The 24,195-nt window shown below is 46.1% G+C and overlaps 1 protein-coding gene across 1 annotated transcript in view; it reads right to left on the bottom strand.

Moving 5' to 3' along the window:
- SLC18A2 (solute carrier family 18 member A2) overlaps positions 1–24,195 on the bottom strand; it is a 39,458-nt gene that overhangs the window by 5,548 nt on the left and 9,715 nt on the right. Inside the window, exons 4-15 of the mRNA XM_003825631.7 lie at positions 21,553–21,611; positions 20,891–20,974; positions 20,525–20,617; positions 19,656–19,745; positions 19,500–19,543; positions 19,365–19,425; positions 17,130–17,225; positions 7,067–7,145; positions 6,842–6,893; positions 6,147–6,210; positions 3,699–3,818; positions 3,426–3,559 (exon numbers count right to left, since the gene is read on the bottom strand). Coding sequence (XP_003825679.1) covers positions 3,426–3,559; positions 3,699–3,818; positions 6,147–6,210; positions 6,842–6,893; positions 7,067–7,145; positions 17,130–17,225; positions 19,365–19,425; positions 19,500–19,543; positions 19,656–19,745; positions 20,525–20,617; positions 20,891–20,974; positions 21,553–21,611 — 976 coding nt within the window. The remainder of the gene's footprint in view (positions 1–3,425; positions 3,560–3,698; positions 3,819–6,146; positions 6,211–6,841; positions 6,894–7,066; positions 7,146–17,129; positions 17,226–19,364; positions 19,426–19,499; positions 19,544–19,655; positions 19,746–20,524; positions 20,618–20,890; positions 20,975–21,552; positions 21,612–24,195) is intronic.

Below are 24,195 nucleotides of genomic sequence, written 5' to 3'. Positions count from 1 at the left end.
CCAAATGCCCCTTTCATGAGTTAGGATCTCCTAAGTGGTACAAACAAACAAACAAACCAACACGGTGGACCAAATGAAAAGTAAAAGTAATACAAAGCTGGGGTAGTGAACCCATAAAAGCATTAAAATATAAGAGTGCCAGTCTTTGAGATTTTGATAGGTACTGGGCCTTCTGAGTAGGAAAGTTTTATTCTCTTTAACATAACTAGAAAAGCAATGATGGTTTTGCACCCACTATTTAAATACCTGCAAAGGGACAAATTCTATAAACAACTTAGAATATGCAGAATGTGGTCTATCTCAGCAGCCTCCGGCCACCCCATCCTTGCCCCACACATGGCATCCAGAAAACAGAGCTATTGCTGGAAGGGCTTTATGGAACAACTATCGGAGCCATCCAGGAAAAGAAAGCTGCAATCCTCAAACCACCTAATTTCTTGTCTTGGCAACAATTAGAAACTTCAAGAGTAAAATTAAGAAGCGTGCCTTGTCTTTAATTCAACCTGGAAAAAAAAAATCCACAACACAGCTCTTCTCAACTGGGGATTTTGAGAGTGAAGTGCTACCATGTAACTGTCTTATAACACACTTTTCCTCAAATGGTAATGTTGATATCTCCTGTATGTGCAGAGGGACTTGAGTAACAGTTTTTTTCCTCCACCTATACTGATAATGCTGATTATAAAAAACAGAAATCCAGTAAACCAAATGGAAGACAAACTCACATGCTTATAAACTAGTTCATGATTCTGTCACTTGTGATCCATGAAAACAGCATTATATCTTACAATATAAAACAGCTTAAGTCCAAACACCTTATTATCAGGATGCTGTCTAATGGAAGAATGATTTGCTAAGGGTCGTATGCCTTCTGGCCCTCACATCCCCCAGCATTTGGCAACTGCTTATCCTGAACGCCAGCACTTGTCTGCTCTGGGGTTTCTCAACTGCATGGTCATTGATTCTTCCTCCTCCCTCACACACTGCTGTCCTGCCTGCATGCCCCCTTATCATTAGGTGCTGTCGGCCGCCACCACTGGCTTCCTGCCCTGCTTGCACAATGAGTAGGCAGCAGCTGCTGGCCACCACTCTCAAATGTCACCATTAGGCCAGTCAAATGGCATCCAACGTGATGCCTTCAATTATGGGCATCATTGATGGGGAGCGAGATGCACACCTTCTCAAGTTTTTATTGATTTATCTTGCTAGGTGCTTCTTAAGGATTGTAACATCTTGCAGTGAAAGTGGCTTTCTGGAAACCTATAATTCTTACTGTTTGGCCTTTCAGGATCGTCTCTTCCACTTCCTTCAGCATTTTTTTAAAACATGAACTAAAGTATTCATTTAAATGGGGAAAGAGGAGGGGTACTGAGGCCTGCCTTCTGCCAGTCCTTCTGCGGAACACAGTGGTAGTTGGCTGGGCAAGCACATTCTCTGCTCATCCTCTGACCTCATTCATTTCCCCAAGGCCACAGATAAGCCATCAGGCTGCCGTTCACAAACGGACATCACAACAGCCACTGATGTTTGCCGGCTTGGCAAGGGGAGCCCATTCAGGAGTTTTGGGGTCTGTATAGCAAAAGGAAACTCTCACATCACAGAGGAGGAAAAAGGGAGAAAATTCAGGTATTGCTGGACTGACGGGGGAAGCCAGAGAGTCAGATAAGCAGGAAAGAGTGGGGTGATATTGGAAATAGGAACACACTTTTTGAGCCACATGGCCAGTCACTCTGTTGGGATTCTTTCATTTAATCCTCACAACAATCCTATGAGGTAGACGTTATCATTTCTCCATGCAACAGAGGAGGAAACCAAGACTCATAAGCCTCTACATGGTGGGGCCAGTGTGGCTCCCAGGCCCGTGCTAGCCCTAACTATCTCCCAGGAGTCTTCAAACAGTTTCCTGGGCTACAGGAGCATTTGTAGGTGATTTTATACACACACACAGACACACACAAACACATATACACACATATATACTTTTTTTGGTCAAAAACATTGAGAGTAACCTCCATTCAGCCTTAAACTGTTATCATGGCAACAGAATGGCAGTTTGCATTTGTGCTGAGAATTTTCTGACTCCATTTCGGCAAGGTATTATGCTAGGGTCAGCCAAGCAAAGATGCATCTGAAATTTACACACCCAAGCTGGAAAGCAGATGTCTCCTAAGAGAGGTCTGAGAAGGTGATGTGGTTTTCAGAGCTGGGGAAACATCTAAGCAAGCGGAGGGAAGGACAAGGGGATGGCTTCTGTCTATTTCCACAGCACCTTCCATACCTTTTCCATGAGTCAGACGGGCCATGCATTACTCAAAAGTATCTAGTTAAATCCTATTTAAAATAAAGGGCACAAGGCCAGTGCCCAGTGCTTGATATATTTTAAAATATGTGGAATGAATTAATGAATGTAAAAAACACCCAAGACAAACACAGGCTGCACATAACCTTATTTTAAGGTTTGTCTTTAAATCTCCTTTTGGGGAAAAGCATCAAAGGGCAGTTCAGGAAATGCCAAAGCATTAAGATGCATTCAGTTCCACTGTCAGAAAGACCTTCTGATGTACTTCCAAGAGAACATTACAAACAAACCTCACATCTATTCAAACACAAAAATGCATGTCCTCTTGTTCACCTCATTCATCCTTAATCCAAGACACTCTCCTTTCACCTGGACAAGTACCTATCAGCATTTGCTGTTTTAAAAACTGGCAACACCAGATAAGAAAGATGATCAGAAACACTGAGCGTCTCCTTGCTGGGTAAGGTAAATACCTTAGAAAGGTTAAAATGACTCATGCATTTCAAAATTCAAATTTTGAATCAATTAATTTGGACTTTTTCAAAAGAGGGATGCTTTATACTCTATATCTTGCCTGTGGCTATAATTTTGGTCATAAAGTTATGAATTAAATCGTTCTATGTGTTCACATATACCCCAAAGTCCATATACAATGATTTTTCCATAAAAATCATAAAATCATCTCTAAAATCCTACATACAGTAAAGACAAGACAGCAACTATTACTGAATGCTGTAAGGGTTATGAGAAAAGCAACAGCACCACAAATGGCTAACCCTGGGCATAAGTACAGGAGGCAGAAAGACTGTGTCCAAGATTTTCAAGAACCATAGAAAATCAAATTGAATGATTCCAGGTTTATACTTGGTCAACAAAAGAGCAACACCGATGCTAATCTATGTACAAAAATAATTTCATTCTCCCAGTTTATAAACATAAGCTTGAAAGAAATAACTCTCACAGTAATAAAAAAAATAAAAGAAGTAACTGCTCTATGTGGTGCAAACTAAAAAGGAATTCTCACCATTTATGTTTGGAGGCTTTAGAATGAAACCATGAGGAAGCTATCAGGAAGGCCATGCTAAAATTGTCAAGAAATGCTCACTGCATCCTAAATTTTTCTTACCATTTTTTCTTCTTTGGCAGGTGGACTTCGAAGAAAAAAGCAGAGAGGGGCAAAAAGAATATCAATTATCCCAATAATTGTCATGAGCCATGGAAATCCAATTGCCTTTGCAATAGCACCACCAGCAGAAGGACCTTTCAGGAAACAGAGAATTAGATAAAGCTCTTCCAAATGTCTTGTAGACTGAAAGATGCAAAGATTTAAATAATTTTAGTAGACGTTATCCATTGTGTATTGAGGTAAAAGGTTCTTATGAAAAGCCAATGTCCTTACCTATAGCATACCCCATACAAAATGCCACATCCGCAATGGCGTACACACTCCCATAGACGGACACGTGCCGCAGGTCTACGAGGTAGCCCATGATAGGCATCATTGACGAATCCACCATTCCTGAAGACAGTCAGGGAACACAGTGTATAGAAAACGGATGTAAACCCAAAACGGGCCGAATATCAGGGACTGTGTCTTAAACTCACCACCCTGCCAGCTCTCCCCCTTCTGTCATCACCACCTGCAAGTCTTGGGGTGATACTAATCTTTGAGTAGAAAGAATGAAGGAAGCCTTTTCTGAACCCCAGAGGAGGTCAGGTTCCCCTCGTATACAGATGTTCTCTCACAGCATCATCTCAATTGTCATTCATTCTTCAATTCTTTGCTAAATGCCCAACTCTTCTGTTGGTTTTGTTCACCCATATCCCCAGCACTTGTACATATTAAGAAGCAGCAAGCACCATTTCAATGAAAGAAACTTTCCTCATGTGCCTGCCACTGACACATGTGGAGGGGAGGGCACCAACCTCTGAGTCCCTGCCAGTGTGTTCACAGACACTGGCTCACAGCAGCCAATCATGAGCATCCCCATTTTATAGATGAGGAAACCAATATTCAGAAAGGCGAGGCTTGACCGCACTCACTGAGTCAGGGAGTCTGAGCCAGGAACTCTGAACACACACCCTCTTTATGCTACCTGTTCCCCACTATTCAAGAGACGAGATTCTAATGCTGGTCGTGGTTGTTGCTGGGGTGTATGTCTGTATGTATATGTGTGTATTTATGAGTATGTATGTATATGTATATATGTATCTGTGTATGTCTATGTATATGTGTGTATGCATGTGTGTATTTATGTGTATTATGTATATGTATATATGTATCTGTGTATATATGTGTGTACATGTTTGCATGTGTGTCTGTGTATATGTGTGTTTGTGTATGTACTTGTATTTGTGTATGTGTGTGTGTATGTGTGTAGGTGTGTATGTGTGTATATGTATGTGGGTGTGTGTGTATGTGTGCATATGTATGTGGGTGGGTGTATGTGTATGTGTATATGTGTGTATGTATGTATGCATATGTGTGTATGTATATTTGTGTGTATGTGTATGTGTTTATGTGGGGGGTGTATGTGTGTATGTGTGTGTATGTGTGTGTCAGTGTGTCTGTGTATGTGTGTTGTGTGTATGTGTGTATGAATGTATGTGTGTTTGTGTGTATGAGTGTGTATGTGTATGTATGTATGTGTGTGCATGTGTTTTAGCTTCTTTTAGTTCACACACATATAATACATACATACACACACACACAACACACACATACATGGATACACATGCATACACACACACACACATAAACATACATACACACACATAATTTCTGAGCAGGGCCAGATGATCTCTCAGACTCCTTGGAGTTCTGGGGCGTTCTGGTCCCCCCTATTATTCTCCACCTTGGAAACACCCATAGTCTAAGCGTGTGGCCCAGGTGTGACTGGCAGGAGGTGGGTCAGGCATGCAGGTGTACTGAGTGGTGAGGGACAAGTGAACCAGAAAACAGCAAAGCAGGAAAGCACCAAAAGGATTCAAGCCAGGGGGCCATACAGTTAGTAACCTGCAACTCTGCCAGACCTGCAGAATGGCAAGGGGAGCTGCCAGAGGACTAGCACCCTCCCTAAAAAGATGGGCCATCCAGACAGTGGAGGACAAGGGGAGGCAAGGCAGAGGACAGGCAAACGGTCACCTGAGAAGGACCTAGAGTACCATACTGAGTTCTACCCCAGCCTCAGCAGCCTTCTACCATCTGTCCTCAGTGAAAGCCATGCTGTGCCACTGTACCACTCAAAGGTTAAGTTCCTGCTTCTACAGGGGTGGACTGAGCACTTACTTTTATCATGATCAATTGGTATATTATAAATAAGAGACAAAAGTATACCATTCACTCAAAATAGTGACAGATTTTTCCTAACATATTATCATTCTTAACATTACAAAAGCACATCTCCTTGCCCATGGGAATTCCTGCAGCACAGGTGGTCATCAACACATTAGTCTGCTTTGTCTGTACTAAAACCTCTTCAAAATACATATGTGAAGCCTTTGCCCCCAGCCTCATGAGAAGACCTGCTCATAGGGAGGAGTCCACAAAAATGAGCTCTGTGCAAGGGATTCCTTTGTTTGCCCAGCCCCAGCAGTGGAGCATCAGTTTCCTTCTGTAAATATCAGCTTTTAAAAAATACTGGTTTTCAGGAAATAAATGACTAGTGCATAGAAGCAGGTGTCTTTACACGGAGAATCGACAGGCTGTAATTTAGCTAAGCTGCCTGCAGCCTCCTTCCAAGATTCTGGAAATTTAGGTTGAGGAACTACAGTCTACCAGAGGAAGAAGAACCCTTCCTAGTGGAAAAGCGGTTTTAAATGTAGGCACAAGGTTCGTGTGACTTACCAATTGCAAAACCAACTCCAAAGTTCGGAGCTATGAGTCCGTAAATGTTTTTTGCAAATGGAATCTGTAAGAGGAAATAAACGTTATGCTAAAATAACAAGAGATCCAACTCTAAATCATCTCGGAAAGTCTTGAACTTGTGTTTTCTCTGGGCGTGGTATGCCTGTTCCCTTCTGAAGAAAACAGGAGGAAGAAGGGTGGGGTTTGTGAAGAACCGGACCCTCCAAATCTTTCAAAGTCAAGGCTTGAAACGAGTTTTATGACCACCATGAAAAACTTGTCACCGGCATATGTGAAAGATCAGCCTAGTCCACCCTCAAGTTTTGACAAGAACAAGTAGGCCTCATGAGGGATGGATATTGGCCATTGGTAGAAGAGATTTTATTCTAGAAAAACATCTTGCTATTGTTTCAGGTTGGTTGTCCTGAAGTGTTTAAGACACTGTCAAGCTTAAGATGATGCAGGGGAAAAGTTAAACTGTGAAATAAAACATTTTAAATAATTTCTGACATAAAATGAAAATACACTCCTTGGAAAGTCTTGTCCAAACATTTTTAAGATGATAAAAAATTAGAATAAAATGAAAGCTGTAATAAAATATCAACAAACGTAAAATGTTTCTTGGTGATTCTCGCCCAAAGCACAAGTTTTATTCACAGATTGTTCCCACTTGTCGAATGCCATCTTTTACTCACACATAAAATGCTGACTCCAACAATTATCATTCCCAGAAGAGCACAAAGCCACCTACCAAAAGAAAAAGCACCATCAAGAAATGATCATTTGATTTTTTTTCTAGTCCAAATTTTCAATGAAAATCAAAACAATTACTTGTAACAGCGAAGGCAGAAACAACTTAGAATTTTTTGAAAGAACTACATTATTGTAACAGAATGAGTGTTGTTTTCATATCATCTTACCTCCCCATTTTGTGTGCAAGTATCCCAAAAATATTGGTTCCAATGAGATAAGAGATACTAGCTGGCAAGAAGGCAACGCCTGTAAATTTATGAAAAGGAGACCTTATCAGTGCTGATATCAGTCATATGTTAGAAAAAGTAATAACTGTAGACACCACAATGTTGATGAGAGCAGATGAAACGAAGCCCCGGGGCCCACACCCCAGCAGCTAATATCCGGCGCCTGCCGGATCCGGTCTGGACCCACGTGGCTTATCCTCCACACAAAGCTGCTGAGACACTCCAGAAATGAAAGTCCTTTCTCTATCAACTGCTTCATCTTGCCTCCATCTCTGGCTGGTGGTGGGCTTCACACGTGGGCCGATACGAACAGCTCCTGCCTGGGAGCTCAGCACCTGCAACCTTATGTGTGATTTCATCCGACAGAAGTAAGACGCAGTCATTGAAAGAATTAGGGAACCATGAGATAAACAAAAAGAAAAAAGTTAAAATTACCCCAAACCCCATCCATTACTCAGATAATCACCACAGTTATTTTCTCCTGTAAGTTTATTTACATATATAAATATATTTATGTGTGTTTTGATTTACAAAAAAAAGGGATTATACTCTATCCTGCTTGTTTCAGTTAGCTTTATGAACATTTTTCTATGTCAGAAACATAAATGTCTGCCTGGTCATTTTTTGTTGTCAAGTCAGATTTTTTTTTTTTTTTTTTTTTTTTTTTGAGATGGAGTCTCGCTCTGTCACCCAGGCTGGAGTGCAGTGGCACAGTCTTGGCTCACTGCAACCTCTGCCTCCCAGGTTCAAGTGATTCTCTTGCCTCAGCCTCCCAAGTAGCTGAGACGACAGGCATGCGCCACCACGCCTAGTTAATTTTTGTATTTTTAGTAGAGACTGAGTTTCAACATGTTGGCCAGGCTGGGCTCAAACTCCTGACCTCAGGTGATCCGCCTGCCTCAGCCTCCCCAAGTGCTGGGATTACAGGCATGAGCCACCACGTCCGGCCTCCTATCCAAGTTTTATTGCTGTCCCCATAGAGGACACCTGCATCCCCCAGGTTCTGATGTGCCCAGGGTGATTTCCTGCTGGTGGTGGCAGCAGTGGCCTTGAACGTGTCCTCCGCATTGAACAGAAAGGCCTAACCATATCAGACCCAGCTTGGCTACAGGGGAATTGTCCACATCAGTTGTGTCTGGTCCTCATCCATCCAGCTGTGTGTGGTCCTCAGAACCACAGGTCAATCTCTTTATGAGTGACTGCTTTTCAAACTCCTAGTGATTTTAGTATTTTTTCCTTGAAATCAGATATACCAGACTTGATTCCAAGCCTTGCCCACACATAGTAAAAGTTACTTTGTTCTCAATCAGAGGACTGCATAAGTGAGACATGCAGGTAGATATCAGATGACCGAGTGCCTGCTACACTCAAAATGCATGGGGCCTGGAGGTCCTTCTCATCCCGGCAGCTGGCCACACACTCACAGGCAAGTGTGATCTTGTCTCTTTAGGATAAAGCACGAATGTCTACCATCAAACCCAGAAACAGGCTGAGTCTTCCAACACAGCAGGGACTTCCAAATAAATGGCTCCATGAGCTAAATCCAAAACCAGATCATTCTAGACATGGGGGTTCTGGGAAACACTAATAAAGAGCAATCTCATTTCATTTTCCAGAGAATTATTTCTGTCATGCTTAGCAATATGTGGTGGTCAAATAATTGTTCAGTGTAATCTGATTGAGCAAACATTTACTGACAGCCACGTGCCCAGCACAGCAGTGGCCTGCAGCAAAGACAATGACAACGTGATTCTTGTCCTGACGCAAGTGTTTTGAAGGAAAGGAGCAGATGACGTTTAAACTGTGACCTGGCCAAGTAAGGAACATAACAAAAACACAGGTGTCATGCTCTGGGGACCTGGAACTGCGTCTGGCCAAGCTCCTCAGAGCAGATGGTATATAAACCTGGCCTCAAAAGCTGTGTCGTAGGACTTCCTACCAGCTCTAGGGACTGTTAGTCCGGATAGTAAGATATCATGACAACCTTTGTCTCATGATAAGAATCCCCAAGGGCCAGGTAGGTATAAATGAATAAAACAAGCAAATTGCAAGCAAAAATAACAGTGCAGATACCATGATAAAGAACCACTGACATTCAGCCTCAGTGTCAGAGAAAGAAAATGAAAAATGGAGCAAAGAGAGATCTGTGGTGACCCAGAGGGCCCAGACTCCATCTAGAAGGCAGACGCCACTCTCTGTGGCCATTCACTCCCCTGAGGGACTGCAGTTCCAGTATTGGAAGATCCTGTTTGTTTTATGAGGTGGAGTCTCAACAGAGGCAGAATGTCAGTGGCTCTGTTGCCCAGGCTGGAGTGCAATGGCACGATCTTGGCTTAGTACAACCTCCGCCTCTTGGGCTCAAGTGATCCACCTGCCTCAGCCTCCCAAAGTGCTAGGATTACAGGCATGAGCCACGCACCCAGCCTCAGCAAGAATTCTTTCTAGGGCTTCTCCCGACTCTGAGAAAAGTGTTGGCTGGGACTGGCCTGCAACAGTGCCCTGGGCCATGGCAGGAACCCTCCCTTCTGCGGGGCAACACTCTTCACGTATCTCTGCTCACACCAGAAAGTTCACCAAAGGGAGATCTTCTACCACCCCTTGTGATTTTGGTACAATCTGGCTTCAGCCACGGCCTTGGCCAGCCAGTGAGGGAGGGGCTCCGGTCATCACGAAGCCTGTGGGGAGCTGAGCTGGCCGTCCAGCCCCGGAAGCAAAGGTGGAAATGAGACCTTGGGTTTCCTCCAAGCTCAAGATGACCCCTCCCTGAAGGCCAAGGGCTCAGCCTAGAACCAGAATAGGGGCAATGGTCTGCCCTGTCCTATGGCAGGCTTAGGAGGATCCTAAGTCCTCGCACTCCAGAGCCACAGAAGGCTGGCAGTCCCTCTCGTCTTCTGGTACAGGCCCGTGTCCTACCCTCCATCCCACTTTGCATCCCCACAGCTCATTAAATACAAAGGGGCTAGAAGAACCAGAAGACAAGAGTGTGCCTCCATCCTTGTCTGGGGCCTGTTGTCCAGGGCTTCAGTTTCCCTTTGGGGGCTTGTAGGCCTCACCCCAAACTGTAAGTCCCTAAGTCTCAAGGTGTCCGGAGAGGCCATCTGACCTAGAACTCAGATATAGAGAAAACACCATGAAATCATTCTTTCTCCACCCACTGAAGCCCAGGGCTTCCCCTCAAGTGGCAGATGAGGAATTTGGGGGCCAGGCTGGCAAGGGAGCCACGTGGAAGATGGGTGGGCTGCCATCTTTACTACCCCTAAAAAATGTGGCCAAAAACAATGCCTTCAGCAAGAGCAATCCTGTGTCACCCATGCAGCTAATAAGATTGTTTGCCCTGACTTCAAATATCATAGTCTTTCTCCAGAAACAGTGAAGGGAAGCATAAAGGCAGAACAGCCTCCCTTTCACCCTGGACTGGAGCGAGCTCAGAGAAGATTCCTGAACACCAGAGTCTGGGCTGCAGGGGCAGCTCCCCGCCCTCAGCACTGGGTCCTCCGCACTGCTTCACTCACAGTACCCCATCCCCAGGGTCAGGGAGCCATGGGCTGAAAGCTACAGAGAACTAGGGAAGGTGGGGTATTTCCCCTCCTGCTGGTGCTGACACAGGAGGCAGGTAGAGAAACCTGATTCTCTTAAAGACAGACATGTCTATCTCTGGGGCAAATGAAAGGAGGAACCTCGGTGGTGGAAATGTGCAGCAAGCTGGTTGAGTGAACGTCTGGCGCCGGTGATAAGCCCCACACAGCAATCTGATGAGATCCAGGCAGCCTGCACTCTGCTATCTGCCCCTGATGGCCCATGGCTTCTGGCTGACTTTAAAGATTTTATAAAGAAAGCCTCAGGCTTTGTCTGAAGAGGATGAGCACAAAACATCTTAAGTGTCCTGCACATGGCCAGGACACATTCAAAGAGGATGAGAGTTCAGCTAGGTGGCCGGGAGACCCAGTTCACACCTGTAATCCCAATACTTTGAGAGGCTGAGGCAGGAGAACAGCTTGAGCCCAGGAGATTGAGGCTACAGTGAGCCATGATTACACCAGAGCACTCCAGCCTGGGCAACAGGACGAGACCCTGTCTCTAAAAATAAATAAACAAATAAGAGCTTCTCAGCTCAAGAGTGCGTGCAAAGTCAACACAGCAGCTCAACTCAGCAGTGCACACCCCACTTGGACAGCGGGCGCCTCCTGAAAACACCGAGAGATCCACATCACCTCAAGGGCCAGAGGGAAGAAAAGCTGGGAAACAGCCTCTCCAGTGTCAGCAGCGGGTATGAGCAACAAGGCTGGAGGGTGTCTTCTCATCTGCTGTTTGCTGACTCGGTGTCAGATCCAAGTCCACCCCTCCTGCCAAGCGGCACGCCTCTTTAGGAGCTCTGAAGGTCTTTGGGCTTCCACTTTCATCTTGGCTGCTAGGGAGTTCAGAGCTAAATTTTCTGCCTAAGAAACATTCTTGTTTAATTCCAAGAATCCTTCCTCCTTCACTGAATACCTCTTCTGATGTCAGGCTTGGTTTGGGTTTTGTTTTATGATACAATTCACATGGTTTAAAATTCACCCTTTGGGCAGGATGCGGTGGCTCACGCCTGTAATCCCAGCACTTCGGGAGGCTGAGGCAGGGAGATCACGAAGTCAGGAGTTCACGACCAGCCTGGCCAAGATAGTGAAACCCTGTCTCTACTAAAAATACAAAATTAGCCGGGTACAGTGGTAGGCACCTGTAATCCCAGCTACTCAGGAGGCTGAGGCAGGAGAATTGCTTGAACCCGAGTGGCAGAGGTTGCAGTGAGCTGAGATCGTGCCACTGCACTCCAGCCTGGGCAACAGACTGAGACTCCGTCTCAAAAAAAAACAAAATTCACCCTTTGACAGTGCATCGTTCAGTGATGTTTAGTGTATTCACAGAGTTGAGCAACCATCATCACCATCTGATTACAGAACACTGTCACCATCCCACAGAGAAACCTCACACCCCATTTGCAGTTTCTCTCCATCCTCACCCCCTCTCCCCCGGCCATTTGGGACTTTTTAGGTATTGTTCGATGAGAGAGCGTAGCAACTCTGCAGATTCCAAAGACACTGGTACTCAGGCCAGGCCAACTGCAGGGAGGCAGGCAGAACAGGGAAAGTCTAGGCCAGGGGGCAGCTTCTGGCAAGACACCCCCCTTCCCCAGGGCTGGATGCCTGTGAGAGAATAAGGTCACCTGAAGAAGGGTTGGGGACATTGAAAATGTCTGCTTGATTCAGAGCTGAGAGTCTCCATCTGAAGCTATCCACACGTACCTTGAAAGAACTATAAAAAGAATATAAACCTCTAGGAAGGACCGTCAATAAATTCTTAAAGAAAAAGGTGTGTAGGGGAGCACTAGCCTTCCAGATATGCAACCACATTCTAAAGCTACAGTAACTAAACAGGAATGGCAAATGGATCAATGGGATGAAAGAGGGAATCCAGAAAGACAGCCAAGAACTTGTGGTCCTTGAGAAAATGATGAGGATGGGAAGAATCAGATCCACTACTTCAGAAATGGTCCTAGGACAACTGGCTGGCCATACAGGGAACAAAACTACTAGGTTCCTACACATGCCTTGGGACAAAATAAATTCCATATAGGTTCAAGATTTTAATGTAAAAAACAAATAAAAAATGTATTAAGGGAAAACACGGGTGATTAAAAAAATAATCTTGGCATGGGAAAGGCCTTTCTGAGCTTGACTTGATACGACAATGACATTAAAGGGAAGCCTGCTAAACCTGACTAGTGGCATTTTAAATATTTGAGTGGCTAAAAAAAAATCCATTCAAGAAAAATCCATAAAGTCAAAAGACATAGAACAATTTGAGTGCAATATCTATAAAACATGTGGCAATAGATTATTATCTTAATACATAAAGAACACATAAAATCAATAAGGACAAATAACTTTATAGAAAAATGGTCAGAGTATATTCATAAGAAATTCATAGTAAAAGAAATACACATGGCTAATACACATATGAAAACATGCTCAATTTCACTCATAAAGAATTTGTGGCTGGGCGTGGTGGCTCACACCTGTAATCCCAACAATCTGGGAGGCCAAGGCAGGTGGATCACCTGAGGTCAGGAGTTTGAGACTAGCCTGGCACATGGCACCCACCTATAGTCCTAGCTACTGGGGAGGCTGAGGCCACGAGAATCACTTGAACCCAGGAGGCGGAGGTTGCAGTGAACCGAGAGTGCGCCACTGCACTCCAGCCTGGGCAACAAAGTGAGACTCTGTCTCAAAAAAAAAAAAAAAAGAGTTTGTAAAAATAAATTAAAGTGAGGGCCGGGCGCGGTGGCTCACACCTGTAATCCCAGCACTTTGGGAGGCCGAGGCGGGTGGATCACCTGAGGTCGGGAGTTTGAGACCAGCCTGACCAACATGGAGAAACCTCATCTCCACTAAAAGTACAAAACTATCCTGGTGTGGTAGTGCATGCCTATAATCCCAGCTACTCAGGAGGCTGAGGCAGGAGAATTGCTTGAACCCAGGAGGCAGAGATTGTGGTGAGCCAAGATCGCACCATTGCACTCCAGCCTGGGCAACAAGAGCAAAACTCTGTCTCCTGGGCTCAGGTAATACTCCCACCTCAATCTCCCGAGTAGCTGGGACTTCAGGTGTGCGCCACTACTCCTGGCTAATTTTTTTGTTGCTGTTGTTGGGTTTTTTGTTTTGTTTTGTTTTGTTTTTGTAGAGACAGGATCTCGCTGGTCTTGAACTCCTGGTCTCAAACTCCTGGTCTCAAGAAATCCACCTGCCTCGGCCTCCCAAAGTGCTGGGATTACAGGCATAAGCCACCGGCCCAGCCTGCCATATGGTTTCTAATGGCAAAAACTGGAACTGTTAGGGAAGCAGAAGTTACACCATTTTAAGCTCAGCTCCATCTTAAAACTAGCAAAGCACATTCCTTGCCAGTCACGACCCATAGTCATGAGATGTTTAGAGTTAAGGAAACAGCCTAAAGATACGTACAAGGACACTCTCCTACAACAGCAGAAAGTCCAGATGTGCTTTCTGAGGACGCCCTGCTCTAACAGAGTTGTTTCTAATAAACTTGCCTCTTCTGCTGTGTTCTGTGACATGCCTTGAATTCCTTCCTGAGTGATTTCCCAAAACTTTATCTTGGGGTCTGGATTGAGATCCCTTTTCTGGCAACAAAATGAGCCCAAATGCCCAATAATAGGGACTGGCTGAGGATTTCAACAGTTATATGTTGTTTTATTTTAACAATAAAACAATATGCAACCATTAAAAAGAATAAAAGGTTTCCAGTTAAACAGGGCAGACTGAATCTATAGTTTTTCTCCACTCCCACCTCAAAGTCCATTTAAATGCTAGCAAAGGAATAGAAGAAAATTCTAGACACACAGCCTATGCCCCCTTCCACCCCCATACCTTCCTGAGGACAAACAGAGTGGGAGAGGAGAAGGGACAATACGAGGAAGAAGTGAGCAGAGGACACCACAGAGAATGCTGGAATCTTCCACCTGCAAATGGTGAGGCCAGCAAGACGCAAGAACCGTTGTGCCTCACAGCCAGAAAGGAACTGAAGCTTCGGGTACTGTGAAGATGGGGCTGAAAGCAGAGGCTGGCAACATGAAAGCAGGCAGAGAGGCTGTGTTAAGAGCAGTGGGACCCCCAGCACTCCAGCCTTCACCCTGGCAGGAGACAGTTTCTCTACAGAAATTAACCAGAATGGCAACCAGGGGCAACACAAGAGGCTGAAACAGGAACATGGTGCGAGGGTGTTATTGCAATAACAACCTCATCAAAAAACCCCAAAACACTTAGAGTATATACAAAAGGCTCTTCAGATTTAAGATATGATAGCATCCATTTTAAAAACTCAATAGGCAGTTTAAAAGATGAACAGGAATAACTCAATGGAAAAGGGGAAAGACAAGAAATTAGAAGAATAAAAGTAGGGAGTCTAACACTCAGCCAACTGGAGTAAAACAGGAGAGAAAATAGGGGGATTCATTAAAGTAATAATACAAAGAATCTCCCCAGAATTGTAACATGGGGTTCCCCAAGTGAAAGGGCTGATTAAGCAAGTGTTCAGCCCAGAGGAGGAAAACAGACCCCACTGCAAATCATCAACATGGACTTTTATAACCTAGAGAAGAAGTAAAGGTCCCTCGGGCTCCTACAGAGGCTCAGGAATGAGGGCAACACTGGCATCCCCCACAGCAACCCTGGATGCTAGAAGACAACAGAACAGTGGCCCGAAAACTCCCAAGGGAAATGATTTCCAACCAAGAATTATACACGCAGACAAAGTCAACCAAGTGTAGGATAAGGGTAAAATATTTGCAACTATGCAGGGTCTCAGAGACCTTTACCTGCCACGCACACTCTCTCAGGAAACTGTGGGAGGCTATGCTCTACAATAAGGAGGAAGTCAGTCAAGGGCAAGGAATACAGGAAACAGAAGAGAGGCACAGAAGATGCTGGGGTGATGGGGAAGGAAAGTCTAGACCGAAGACCTAGGACAGACATCCACAAACGAGCAAATACACAGAAAGATCAGGTTTGCCAACACTTGACTGCAATTGGAGAATTTTTCATCTTTGCCAGAAACTTTGGTGGATATATTCATAAACACTACATAAAACATTAAGAAAATGAAAGGACAAGGCAATGACTAACTCCAGGAAAATTAAATTTGCAAAAAGAAAGGAAATTAATCACAGTACCCTACATAGCTCAGTCAGCTGTGAACAATAATCACCCAGTCACAATAATGTCAGTGCTGAATGCCAGTCTAACAAGAAGCTGTAATGCAATTATTCAGGGAGGACAGAAGGTGGGAAAATGCGTGAGCTGGTTGTTTGATACTTCTATGTGGCGCTGCAACGGCATTAAATAATCCCCATCTACTGTATTAGGAAGCTGGTGGACAATGTCAGAAATTGGAAAATTTTTTAAAAGGGGGTGTCATTAGCCAGGTGTGGTGGCACGTGCCTGTAATCCCAGGTACTCGGGAGGCTGAGGCAGGAGAATCGCTTGAACCCGGGAGGCGGAGGTTGCAGTGAGTGGAGATCGTGCCACTGCACTCCAGCCTGGGTGACAGAGTGAGACTCTGTCTCAAAAAAAAAAAAAAAAAAAGAGTTGGGGGTGTACACATATTATTTAGAGACATAAGGGTATCAGCAGAAGAAAGATCTAAAAACGTTGAAAGTGATGGAATCTGAAGGGCTTTGGGGATCAAGAGGCGTGGGAAAAAGACAGCTGTTTTTCCTTATAATTCTTTTATCTTTGACTTACAATTATGTATGTGTGTAACTTTGATAAAAAAATAAAATTTAATTAATTTTAAAAAGTAAATCTACGTGTTCTGACACGGAAACATGGCCACAAAATTGCATGAAGGAAAAACAAGAGGTCACACAGTGATGTAAATGGCAAAATTCACTTGGTTGGATTTTTAGGCATTTCATGCAATAGGGTGGTAAACACAGAACCATCTAGAAAAAGACATAGAACTGTTAACAGTGAATATCACAGGGGATGGGCTGGGGGAGGGAGAAAGATGAGCATGAAATTTAAAAATGTTTTACGTCCTCAATCAGCACACTTTGATTTTGTTACAATAAGCATGTATTACTTTTCAAAATTAAAAATACTTTTTAAGAATTAATCCTTTTAACAATTAGTTTGTTATTAGTCTCTTTCACATAAATTTTATGGCTGTCCAGTTAGTCCAGTTCAGAAACAGGGGAAGATGCTGACTGTATTTTTACTCTCATTTCTCCCCAGATCTGATGTGTCTGTGTGAGTTCTGCACCCCTCAGGGATGATGGATAAACCAGAGAACAAACAGACCCCAAGGCTGCCCTAAGCAATGACCCCATTAAGAGTCAAACAGAAGCAATCACTTTATCATCCCCGTAAGGGCAACTCAGCAGGGATGCCTTGGGGACAAAGGCTGCCCTGGGGACAAATGCTCTTGAATCAGAAGAGCCCACCCCAGTCCTTACCCAGCTGCCACTTTCGGGAACACATGGTCTCCATCATCCAGATGGGCAGGGCTGGCTCCAGCATGGCGATGCCCATGTTTGCAAAGCAGATGGAGCCTGTAAGGGAGGAAAGGGCTTTGTAGTGGCTTCTGCCTCCCCTCTCATTTCCAGGCACAGTTAGACTCCATGCGCCTACAGCTCAGATAACCGCAACTTCTACTTTCATTAAGTAAAGGATAAATCACATATCAAGGGGACAGCAAAGGCTGTTTACCATAATCATCATCATCATGGTCGTCGTCGTCCTCATTTTAAACAACTAGAATCCCAGAGACAAGGTTTGGACTGGAGGCAGCCCTAGAGATCCTTTGGTTTAACCTACCCAATTATGGTTTTATCAATGAAGAAAGGAAGCCCAGTTTATTAATGCAGTAGCTTGCTTGGGGCCACCCAGCAATCAGGCCACTTCCAGACCACACACAGTCTCGGGGCAGCCTGAGGCTCTCGCATCTGTGTTTTACTGTGCAATATACGTGGGCATTTCTAATGATACCTAGAAATGCCAGAAAATCCAAGCAGGATCAGGTGCATTCAGTACAGGCATGCCGTTAGGTGGAGGGGGCGGGGTTCAGCGGTACATAAGGGCACCTATGCAAATATTCATGATCTCTTAACCAGAACCCTTTGTAAATATAGAACTATCTGCAAAAAGACCCACGGAACTGTTCTCCATCGTTCTGGGAACTTCCCGTGTTGTGCCTCTTGGAACCTCTAATTTGCTACAACAAATTCAAAGAATATTGTACAATCGTGATGAAGGTGCACATATGGTGAAGAAAGGTCGGTTCATTCGACATGAGACTTAAAGGCAGAGCATATCAATGGCAGGACTTCCCTCAAGTGGACAGCCACTTGGCTCTCAACTCCCTTCCCCAGTCGGGCTGTCTGGAAGTGTCGATGACAGTCCAGGAGTGCTGGGTAGCATCTTTGTGTCTCCTGTGAGCAGGTACTAGGCAGTGAGGTTCCAGGGAAGCCCAAGACAGGACAGGCCCAGGCTGCACAGCCCTGCTCAGACGTGCCCAAGGTTCAGGGAGTCACATTTCTGGAGCCCCCGTCCCTCACCATACCTCCTCGTCCCCACCTCAGATGCCAGGGTTCCAGAAGCATCTGAGCTCTGGGATGCCCCCTGCATCTTGCAGACGTCACTGCATGAATAAGTCACCATGCCACCTCCATATCCCTTTGGCCAGCAAGCATGATAGACAGGGTCTTGGCCAGGGTTATATACCTGCTGCCCTAATCAAATCCAGCAGCAGAAGGGTTAAACAAAACCAGCCTGAGGGTTGACAAAGGCTGAACTTAACTACTGGTGCCCAGTTCTCCCAGGCGCCCTCCAGCCTACCTGTGTTAGGGAGCCGTGCTTAGACAAGTCTAACCCTAACTGGGTCCAGTGCTACAGTGCAGGCTGCCCCAGAGACCAACACATCAGCGCGCAGCCAGACCTTCTCCTGGCCTGACCCCAAGGGTCTGCTTACCTTGGTACTGAGGCCCAGCAACACCTACACAAGGCTGGTCCCTGGTTAGGCAGCCCGGGGCCTGGCAAAGCAGGCAGCCTCCTACCACTGGGACAGTCTTGGGGAACAGTCCCTTGGATAGATGCAGACCATTATCCTTCCCAAGAGTCACAAAACCCCAGTGCTTTCTTTTAGTCCCTCTAGGCCAAAGCATGTCCTTTAGCCAAAGGGTGTTTGAACGGCCTCCCTGCTGCTCGGCAGGGATGCTCTCTGCAAGAAGGGAGCCCCTCTGGTCCCTGTGGGGCTCTGCTGTCAGTTTCTATTCATATATGCCAAGGTGAGTCAGACTGCCCACCGGGGACCCTTGCCTTGAGGCCAAGGACTCCTTCCGGAAAGTTCAAGGCCAAACAATGATGGCCTTCCATACAAACACAGTGGGCAAGCTTAGCTCCAAACAAACCCAGCTGGGCATCCCCAGGACCCAGGCAGCTCTGCAGAGCCCAGCATACGCCATTTTGATTTTCCCCAAATGAGACAAAAAGGGCCTTGGCTGAGTGTCAGAAAGCAATGGCGGAAGAAAACCATTTCCTTTGACTTGTAGCCTCTTTGCCTTTTCTGTTTTTTTATATAGCCCAACATTTCTAGCAGCAAAACGAAAATCAGCCCTGGCCATCCACCCCTGCCTCCAACACGCGGCCATCACCTCGCATTCCCCTGACTCAGAAGACCCACAGAGCCCCACCTGCAGCAATGAGGATGTACGGGTCCTTCAGCAGCGTGGTTAGGGGTGTCCCCTTCTGACTCTGTCAAGAAAAAAACACAGGTCAGAAGCAGCACCATGCCCCCTCCCCCAGGGCCCTCATTCCCAGCCGCTTACCTCTGGCTGCACCCGGGACGGCTGGAGCACAAAGAGCTGAATAGCTAAAAAATAAAAATAAAAAAGACAAGCCCCTCTTCAGAAAGCAGGTGTGGCCCAAGCGCGTGCCAGCACGATGCCAAGGTCATGGCAAGGCGCCCACGTGGACTCACTCACCTCCATCCAAGAGTACCAGGGCGGCCAGCACCAGGAACGGAGCCGTCTTCCCCACAAACTCATAGAGCACACTCCCGAAGGGGGGGCCCACTGCAGGGAGAGAAAGTGGGGACACCACCCCTGGGACACATGCCCTCTCCCTGTACTAGAACCATCTATTTGACTCTTGTGTTTCTCTCTCTACTTTGTTCCAATAAGGCTTTGGGGTGGCTGCCCTATTGTTCTGTTCGGTTAGAGTTCACTTGTCTTGGCAACTTCCTCCAAGTGGCTTTTCCTAAGAAATGGGCAAGAGTCTATAAAGGTCACCCTGAAAGCAAAGGCCCGAGAGAAACAAGATCCAGGCCCAGGGCTGGGCTGCTTCCACTGCACAGGAAAATGTGTAAACAGAGACTTCGCTCCTTGTACACCAGCGCAGGCAAGGCTGCAGGCTCCTGGAAGCAGGCGGGAAATCGGAAGAGGAAGGAAAAGGCTCTGAATCCCTCTCAGGGAAGATGTTTGTCCCCTGGTCTGGGAAGTCAGCCAGGGCAGCTGGGGGAGGCAGACCCAGAAAGCAAGGTTCTCCGTGATCACAACTCACTGAATGTTCCCGAGGAAAGGGTCTGGCAGACCATCCTGTTCAACCTTTGGTTTTCCATCTGGGCCCAGGGAGGTTTGGAGCAGAGGCAGGGGAAGTCCTGATCCCCTCCACCCCCAGCTCAGGGCTCTTCCTACCATTTTTCAAAGTCTCCATGAAAGCAGGAAAGGAAAAAAATAAAAAGGGGACCTCTGTGTTAGTGCAAACTGCGCCAGGGTCACGGGGCGAGGACTGCCACTGTCCAGCACCAGGCAGGCCCCTCTTGCCAGTTTGCCTACACAGGGGCCTTACCCACCTAAGACCCCCATGGCCAGGCCTCCCAAGGCGATTCCCATGACGTTGCCTCTCTCTTCATCATCTGTGTAGACACTGGCAAGCATGCCCATCCCTACACAGGGAAAGAAGTAGTCAACAGGCCAGCTCCGGGAAACAGCAAAAGAATAATGCGTGACTCGCCTTCCCTCTCCAGCCAGCCTTGTGATCTTCCCAAACCTGTCAGATTCACTAAAATGTAAGACCAAGCAGAACCCAAGAGGAAAGTGGGTGCCTTCTCCAAGAATCCCCAGCACCCCAACCACCACCAATACCTGAATTCCCTGAATGAGTCCAGCTCACTCTGCAAGGGGCCCCTCACAAACTCACTCAGGCATTCCACACCTACCAGCCACAGAGGAGCAGGACGAGCCGATGCCCTGCAGCGACCTGGCAATCAGCAGGAAGGCATAGCTGCTGGAGAAGGCAAACACTGCCGAGAGAGGGGGTCCAAGACCACACATCAGTGCTGCTGGGACACAACCGTCCCAAACAGGGACGTTTCAGAAGCCCCCCTTAACCCAGTGGAGCATTTGCATGTTAGCCACCCTGTGCTTTTGTTCCCTAAAAAGCTATCAATTCCTTTCTGCAATTGTTGCCAATACACAAACCTCCCAGGCCATATACTTTTTTTTTGAGATGGAGTCTTGCTCTGTCGCCCAGGCTGCAGTGCAGTGGTGCAATCTCGGCTTACTGCAACCTCCGTCTTCCAGGTTCAAGTGATTCTCCTGCCTCAGCCTCCCCAGTAGCTGGGACTATAGGTGCATGCCACCACACCTGGCTACCTTTTGTATTTTTAGTAGAGACGGGGTTTTGCCATGTTGGCCAGGTTGGTCTCGAACTCCTGACCTCAGATGATCCGCCCACCTCAGCCTCCCAAAGTGCTCGGATTACAGGCATGAGCCAACCACGCCCCCCTCTTCTTAGGTTGTATTCTTAATTCCCAGCTCATGGGCATCAATGCCCACCCTGATGAGACCCACACTCAGAAGGAAAACAGCAGACACTTACTAATTGTTGAGACGAACATGATGCAGAATCCCGCAAATATGGGAATTGGATAGCCAATTCTGCAAAACACAAACATCAGACAAATCTGGTGACTGCAGGCTATTTTTTTAAGGCTTTATATTGATTTTCTCCTGGCTACCCTTTGGGATCAGACAGATAAGTGTTTGGTGGACTTTTCTGAAAATTCATATACTCAGTGCTTCCTATGTGACCTTTTTGTGTTTGACTGTCTTGGAACGTGAATACATTTATGGACTGCCACTGTGAACAGAAATTTGTTTGGAATAAATGTTAACACAATATTGGCAAGTAACCCAGAACACATCCAAAATACACGGCCCCTATTTCTGTCATTTTTAAAAAATGATTCCTTTAATTATAGTCTTTGCTAAAGCTCTCCCAAAGGAGCCACTGCAATCAAATGATTCGGGTAAAAGGCCATCAAGTGATTCCACTGGCAGACTGCAGTATGTCTAAGAGGCATTAGGAAGCAAGATGTTAAGATCTGCCTTCCCGTTGACCCCATGAGGCCAACCTAGAAAGACAAAGTCTCATTTTCTGTGCAAAATTTCAAAATCCAAATTGCTCCGTGAGACCACTGCTCACCTAGGACTCTGGCGCCAGGTCAACAGGGCTGGTGGAAAGACCCTGGCATTCCCCTATGCCATGTCTGGCTGGACACGTGACCCTGCCACTTAATCTAGGGAGGTCTCCTCTCAGTCCCTCGGAGAGACCACCTCCCACCTCCCAGGACTGGAGTACAGAAAGAGATATGGATGTTAAACTGTTAACACCAGTGCCTAGAGCATAGAAGGTGCCTAAGAAATGTCATCTCCTCCCTCATTCTCTTTCTTCTTTGTCCTCTGTTTCTGCTGGATCAAGTAGACAGCTGGGTCCCTGCTCTGTGGGTGGGGCATGAGGGTACAGGCAGCTTCCCAGCCCCTCTGCCTTGAGAGGAAGCCAACAGTGGCTGAGCTCTTGCCCAACTGAAGGTTTGCTCCAACCCAGAAGAGCCTGAAACATCTCTAAGTCTCTTCTGTCTCTAGCTCTGGACCCTCAGGAACCTGGAGAGGAATCAAATGAATCCAGGAAGGCAGAAGGGCCAAGCATCCTGAGCTCTGGCAACAGCCTGGAAGGGTGGAAGGGTTCTTCCATTCCAGGCTTTAATAAAAAATTGTAATCGGCTGAGCATGATGGCTCATGCCTGTAATCCTGGCACTTTGGGAGGCCGAGGCGGGCAGATCACCTGAGCTCAGGAGTTCAAGACCAGCCTGGGCAACATGGCAAAACCCTGTCTGTACTAAAAAAAAAAAAAAAAAAAAATACAAAAAATGAGTCAGGCATGGTAGTGCGCACCTGTAATCCCAACTACTTGGGAGGCTGAGGCACGAGAATTGCTTGAACCTAGAAGGCGGAGGATGTAGTGTGCTGAGATCGTGCCACTGCACTCCAGCCTGGGTGACAGAGCGAGATTCTGTCTCAAAAAATAAATAAATAAAAAATAATCATAGCACCTTCATTTAAAGTTTACACTCAGTTCTCCAAGCATTTACACCCACCAGATTTAGTCATGATTTAATAAGGGCCCTATTTCACCTCCTTATGTTACAGATGAGGAAACTGAGGCATGACATCATGATATCTGTCATTACTTATCAGGTGTCATCAGACTAATTTCGCCTGGGCCATTCCCACATGGCTTTTCCTTGTAAATTTTACCACCTCCGCCAGTACCCAAACGGCATATATAGCTTTAAATAGAATCTTTCCAAAAGTTCTCTTGACCATATTCAAATATTTTTTAACTGCTTCACCTGTATCCAGAAACCAAATACCAAAAATACAGAGAGTAACTCACAAGCATGACAGATTCCCAGACAGTCAGTCCCCTCCCACAAACCATGCAAAGATTCCCCTGCTGTGAACAGAGATGAGCTTGTAATTCACAAAGTGGGGCTCCAAGCAAATTGGGTAAACCAGAGAAGAGGCCAGGATTCTGACCCGCAGTTCAGATGGCCATCGGGTGGCAGCTTCTTCTGTCTCAGCCCACCCAGAGCTGATTTTCTGTACCCCTTATTCATGTGGACAAAAGAAACCCAACACCGGGGGCTCACACGGTACTGCAGGATACTGAATCAGGAAACGTCCAGGAGGCTCAGAGAGGAGAACTCACAGGCAATTTATTTTCAGCAACTACAGTTTGTCCCATGAAAGAACGGGCATATGACAATCTTCCTGGCTGTCCTGGAATAAACACAGGCTTCTCCCTCTGCTCAATATATATTTGGAAAATCTAGTTGTTGAAGTACCAATACATATCAAAGCTATTGGAATTAGGGGCTTCACTCTTGTTTCACCAGTTCTTCATTTTGGCTATTTATAAGGCTCTAATATGGAACCCTTCAGGCTGCAGGGACATCCCTGAAGGCAAATAAGACATCTGTGGCCCTTTCCCAGACTGTAGGCAGAAACACTGGGTGGTTTCAGGACAAAACTCAATAAAATGTGACAACCCTTGTCTGTGGCCCCCATACCACCAGCCATACTGTGCCCACTGTTCGGTCCAGCCAGTATTCCAGGTAACCCATCAGGGCACAGCTGTGGTGGGCTGGAAGCCACTGAGGTCCCTCCCTACCTGAAGAC

Source organism: Pan paniscus, chromosome 8 (genome assembly GCF_029289425.2).
Source record: "Pan paniscus chromosome 8, NHGRI_mPanPan1-v2.0_pri, whole genome shotgun sequence".
In the NCBI taxonomy this organism is placed as follows: domain Eukaryota; kingdom Metazoa; phylum Chordata; class Mammalia; order Primates; family Hominidae; genus Pan; species Pan paniscus.
The sequence above is the reverse complement of the archived record's forward strand: the minus strand, read 5'-3'. Positions and strand labels throughout refer to the sequence as shown.